The sequence below is a fragment of the Suillus paluster genome (genome assembly GCF_016628075.1).
Source record: "Suillus paluster strain FC165 chromosome Unknown EDB91scaffold_921, whole genome shotgun sequence".
NCBI classification, from domain to species: Eukaryota; Fungi; Basidiomycota; class Agaricomycetes; order Boletales; family Suillaceae; genus Suillus; species Suillus paluster.
The window spans coordinates 1-5,135 of NW_024538481.1; the positions used below are offsets into that span (position 1 = coordinate 1).

At 45.3% G+C, this 5,135-nt stretch overlaps 1 protein-coding gene across 1 annotated transcript; it reads right to left on the reverse strand.

Moving 5' to 3' along the window:
- Window positions 1-3,822: 3,822 nt before the first annotated feature.
- Window positions 3,823-4,083, reverse strand: EDB91DRAFT_1068066 (uncharacterized protein; the record flags this gene model as incomplete). Its single annotated transcript, XM_041314845.1, has 2 exons — window positions 3,823-3,958; window positions 4,013-4,083. Coding segments are annotated over 2 exons (207 nt in total), but the record flags the coding sequence as incomplete, so codon positions are not given.
- Between the last annotated feature and the right edge of the window lie 1,052 nt (window positions 4,084-5,135).

Sequence of the window (5,135 nt, forward strand, 5' to 3'; positions counted from 1 at the left end):
GCTGCAGCAAGGTGGGATAATGTGTTGGGTGATGCAACTGTTGAAGGAGGTAGAAACTCTGGTGGATGGCATGGACCAGCCATGATCATTTCGTGAGAGATCTTCCATTGCTTGTTGTCGAAGTTGTCGAAGTTGTCATCTTCATGATCCCATTCATCGTCGTCGCTGTCCGTTGTGGTACAATAAAATATCACCGCTTTTTACCTTGAAGGTGGAAGTGCGACAGGTTAATTCTTTGAGGTGCTGAATTTCTTTGAGATTGTGGGTGATCTCTGTGCACGTTTTGCATTTGTCTGCAGTTACAAAAATGCACCGCTTTGCGTTTCTTGCCTGTAAAAGTTGGCTCCTGTCCTTTCTGGCCAAAATGTGGCTTTCTCCGCATGACCACGTACAACTAGCAGCAGCGGTTTAGATTGAGAAGCCATAAATGAACAATTTACTAACCAAGGGGACCACATTTTGTTCGTGGAGGCTCAACAACTTCTCCCCATGGTGAGTTTGCCCAGGAGGAAGCTTCAAATTCCTTCATTCTTTCGGCTAGGGTTTCATCTGAAAGCTCGGGATATAGGTCTTTCGCTTTGTGTGAATAATGGACCGTCAGACATTACCCATGCAAAAGATGCTGTAGACTCACCAGAAGTACTAGGTTCTGGGCAGGCTATAGCTACTGTCTGACATAGCTGCAGACTGCATGAGAGATTTACGGCTGGGCGGCTTAGGCATTGGGTTGGAACCTAGGAGAGCTTGATGGGTCAAACGCTAAGCATTCGATGATGTAAGGTCACAAGAGTCAAACATTGGCGTTCAATGTTGCAAATGGATGACTAGCCAGAATTACCAGCTAGAGGTCCAAGAGTGTGCTAGGTCAAACATTGGTGTCTGACAATGATGAAAGTAGTATTTAATAAATGAAATGAAATGCTCGAATCTGAATAATTTTGTCCACAAGTGGATTGACGACATGATCCACATGCGGTGACTAAATGCGGTGACAATAGGTGATACCTTTTTAGGTATGAGGTCAAGCTAAACGCTACTGAAGTATCCTTCTACCAGGCCATCTTGGAGTTCTGAAATGGAGTTGGATCTCTCATCATTGGATAGACATTGGTGAATGAGCTTGAGGATGCTGGGGGTGTGAGGGGGTAGTGCAGGTGCTTTATTGGTATTCTTGAACCCAGTGACAATGCAAGTGTATGAGGGCGCATCAGGGAACTGACATATGAGCCATGGCAAAGTTTGATAATGCTGGGCTGCACAATGGCGCCAATTTCTTGACCTTTGGTAGACTCATTTTTAAAAAAAAAATCAAAATCAAAATTTAATTAAACGCGTGGTTAGTATACAATGCATAGGTCATACTACAGCAAAGGGGAGCAACAAGGAGATAACTTAAGAAGGAGAGAGATAGAAGAGAGAGGTAAGGTCCAGGTCCAGATTCACAAATGAGGACCGGGACCACAAGGGAGGGCCAAAAAAGTGAGAGGGAAAGTAGAAAAGATCATAGTGTGGTAGCATTGAGTGTTGCAATGTTTGGGATAAAAGATGGCCAGACTGGGGTTTGAATCCAGGACCTTCTGAAAATGCCCCAGGAGCTCTCAATGATGACACTGCAGAGATTTCTCCGTAGTTCATTCCAGTTATTACGGTCGTCGACACTGACAATCTTGTTCTGCATATTCAGAAGTTGCTCCATTCTCTGCAAAATAGCAACGACGGTGTTTTGTACAACAGGAATACAGTCGGTAATAGAGTGGGAGACATAAGAGGTTATGACTTCGTATGCGAAAGTTTGGAAGTTCGCTTCATTTGTGGTGATCTCCATAACCTTAGGGTTAGAAGTATGGCGAAGGCAGGCTCTTATCACCCAGTGCCAGGAATTTCCAGTTTAAGAACACAATGGTCAAGGTGAGTCATATCATTCAAGTTCTCGGCCACCCATATAGTTGGGGTCATGGGGCAGGGACGGCCAGTGCATAGTTGCCCAGTAGAGGTGGGCCACCCATATAGTTGGAGCCATGGGTCAAGGACGGCCGGTGCATGAGTGCAAGCGGCCAGTTAACTGGTTACCAGTGACCATTTGCCCGAGAACTGATAGTACACTTACAACTTGTTGCATATCTTCATCAAAATTGTAGTTTTCTTACAATATCTTATCCTTCAGCACCAATTTTCTTGTGCTTTTATTTCACTTCACCTAGCTTTGTATTTGCATGTAGCCCAGTGAATTTATGATCTGATTTGGTCAACTCTATCTAGGAAAAACTGTCTCGCAGCTTCGCCAATTTCCTGACATTGGTGCCAGTCATGAGCCTTGATGTGTGCCTCGATGAAGGGGATTGACAGCAGGCACGATTGCATCTGCGACAGCTTGAGCCATGTAGTTGAGGAGTAGTCAAGACTGTCGTCCCTTGACTGTTGTAAGGAGCAGATTCCACTACGACCTCAGCGCGATAACGGCCGATTCAAGTAGTGAGCCTAAAATGTTCAGTTCAACCCGAGGGAAGCAGAACAAAGCAAACCGAATTGCTGCCTCAGTATAAAATATGAGGGGTGCGACAACGAGTCAAAGGGCGGCCAATCCAATATGTGTTCAGCGTAAACGGTTACCCGTAAAGCCGACCAACTATAATTTCTACCGACCACTATGCGATGCGCGAGCGAGTGCGGCCGACTTAGATAGATGATGGGGAACGGAAGTTTTAAGACGAACGTGCGGACGGACACGAGAATAGGATCAGAAGAGAACGGAACACAAAAGACACGGCTTCTGAGTGAGAATTAACTGAATTGCAATAATGGGCGAGCGCTCCTTAAGTACAAAATCAGCTACTAGGTAAATAATGGAGATAATCATCGCTTGGGATGTCCGGGCTACCTCGTGGTTTGCTAGAAATGTGTGCGGGACATGCGGTCAATCGTCCGTGATATGTACGGGGATATGTGAGAGTAAATCGGTCTGAGCCGCTTAAGGCGACGTACTAGGGAGTTTGAGAGGTAAAAGTACTGTATCTGTCAAATAAACCAAAGAAGAATATACTACGCACCAGTGGACAAGGATTTTATGGATATGGGGTTCGACTGAGTATCTGTGAGCTAGAAAGGCAAAACACACGCGCGACCGACTGATGATGCGTGTTGATTCGTCGTCGGCTGATCCGCTTGTGTGAGCGGCTTGAACGCACATGAGCGGGAGTTCGATCGGAAAGGAGTTGGATAGAGCGTGTGGGGTCGGGTGAATATTGCAGTGGATCGGTACATCAAGGGAGTACCATGTCGGTGCCGATCCGCATCCTACACCATTATGCAAAAGCCAGTGATAATGAAAGCTCATGCTTGGACAGTATTTATGGCAACTCAGGTATACGTAAGCAAATGGGCTTACACTGCATCGTTTATCATTCATTAGTCATTAATGCGCTGCTCCAATACAAGAGTCAGGGGTTATTGCCAGACTTTGACCTACGTTGATGACTTTGATGACCAACTTTGACCTACATTGATGACTTTGATGACTGACTTTGAATGGAACACCCTGGCACGCTCACATCGTCTATATGTTCTGAATAATGTATGCACATCCTTGTATATAATTAACTAAGACTGTGACTTCTTTCTCATGAAAGTTGAGAATATGCGGTTCTATCGCATGGCCAGACTTTACATGATGATTGAAGAAAATGCTATGGACAAATAGTATTACAATGCGCTGTTCTGCAGAAAATCGATGCATTCTTTTTCGACAGCACCAATAAATTTCCTCATCAGGTTCTTGTAGTAACTCATCTCGCTCTTCCATTGTTTAGCGCCCCTCAACTTGGCTCACCCTTCACGTATGGCTTTGAGCCTCGACTGAAACACATTTTCAGTGGAATGGTTCCAGTACCCAACGTCCAAATCAGACGACGACCATTGTTTTGGGGTAGGCCACCATGATGATATTGCCATCTGATTGCCTCTGCCTGTTAAGAACAAACTAGTAAGAAAATGACGTTAAACGTGTAAATAAAACTGACCGGTAGCAATGTGATAGACATCACAGAGAATGTTGATCTCATCGTTGCTCAGAGTATCAGAGAGATACCATTTAGGTGCATTGGGAGATGTATCTGCGAAAAACTGTACGTCTTTGGAGGGGCCATTTGGTATATTGCTAGCAAGCTCCTGTTGATGTCAAGCAAGAAGCAGGAGATGAAGTATCGAATGGCGAATTCATTTTTGGGTTGCGTGAGGGGGAGGTTTATTTCCATGAGGTATTTACGAACGGTGTAGATCTCGCTGAATTGGGCATCCTGGATGGCCGTATAGTTGCTTTGGGACTGTATTTCTGTCTGCGAACAGCACACAAGTCCGTAGTGACTGCTTAGGACGTCTTCCAGTGAAGAAGCGAACAAAATGTCCTGGGAAATCTCGCGATTATAGAGAATGGATCTTCCGACCTCATTGTGGTCAGATGGAAGAGTAGGGGGGTGTCTTTATCTTGGAATGAGCGACGGTTACATCCGAGACACCAGAGTTGTTTGTATTTGGTTTGTCAAATTCGAAACCAGGGTTGCCATCCAGTGCATCGACATCGCATTTGAAGAGGGAGCATATATCCCATTCATTGGAGATCTCGTCATATACAAACTGCTCCTTGGGTCTGGTCTCAAATTCCGTCTTGGTGTCTTCACAATTGAGCTCTCCCCAGAACCTCCCCTTCTTCGAATGATACCAAAGGAAAAACCAAGTTCCATCTCGCCACGAGGGTGGGACAAACTTTGCAGCATTTTGAAGTTGCTCTTGGACACGGGCTTTGATGTTGTCAGACACAGTAGAGAGGAACTCTACGCGCTTTTTTTCCCAAACCTCTACAAGCGCAGTCCATCAATCCAAAGAGTTGGGATTGGTGTCAGATGGGATGGATGGAATTGCTTGAGAGTTAACCTTGTCGATTGCTGTTCTGATGCATATGAATTTGTCTTTTGTAGGTGACACTTGTATGAACTAGTAGTTTTTGAAGGTAGCAGGGTTGTAAGGACCTTGCGCTTTGCCGACTATCACCCAGACCGGGACTTGTATACGATTGAGCCAGGGATAAAACGCCCATTGCACAGTGTGGGTGGGTCGAAAATGACGCCGATGCAACGCCTGAG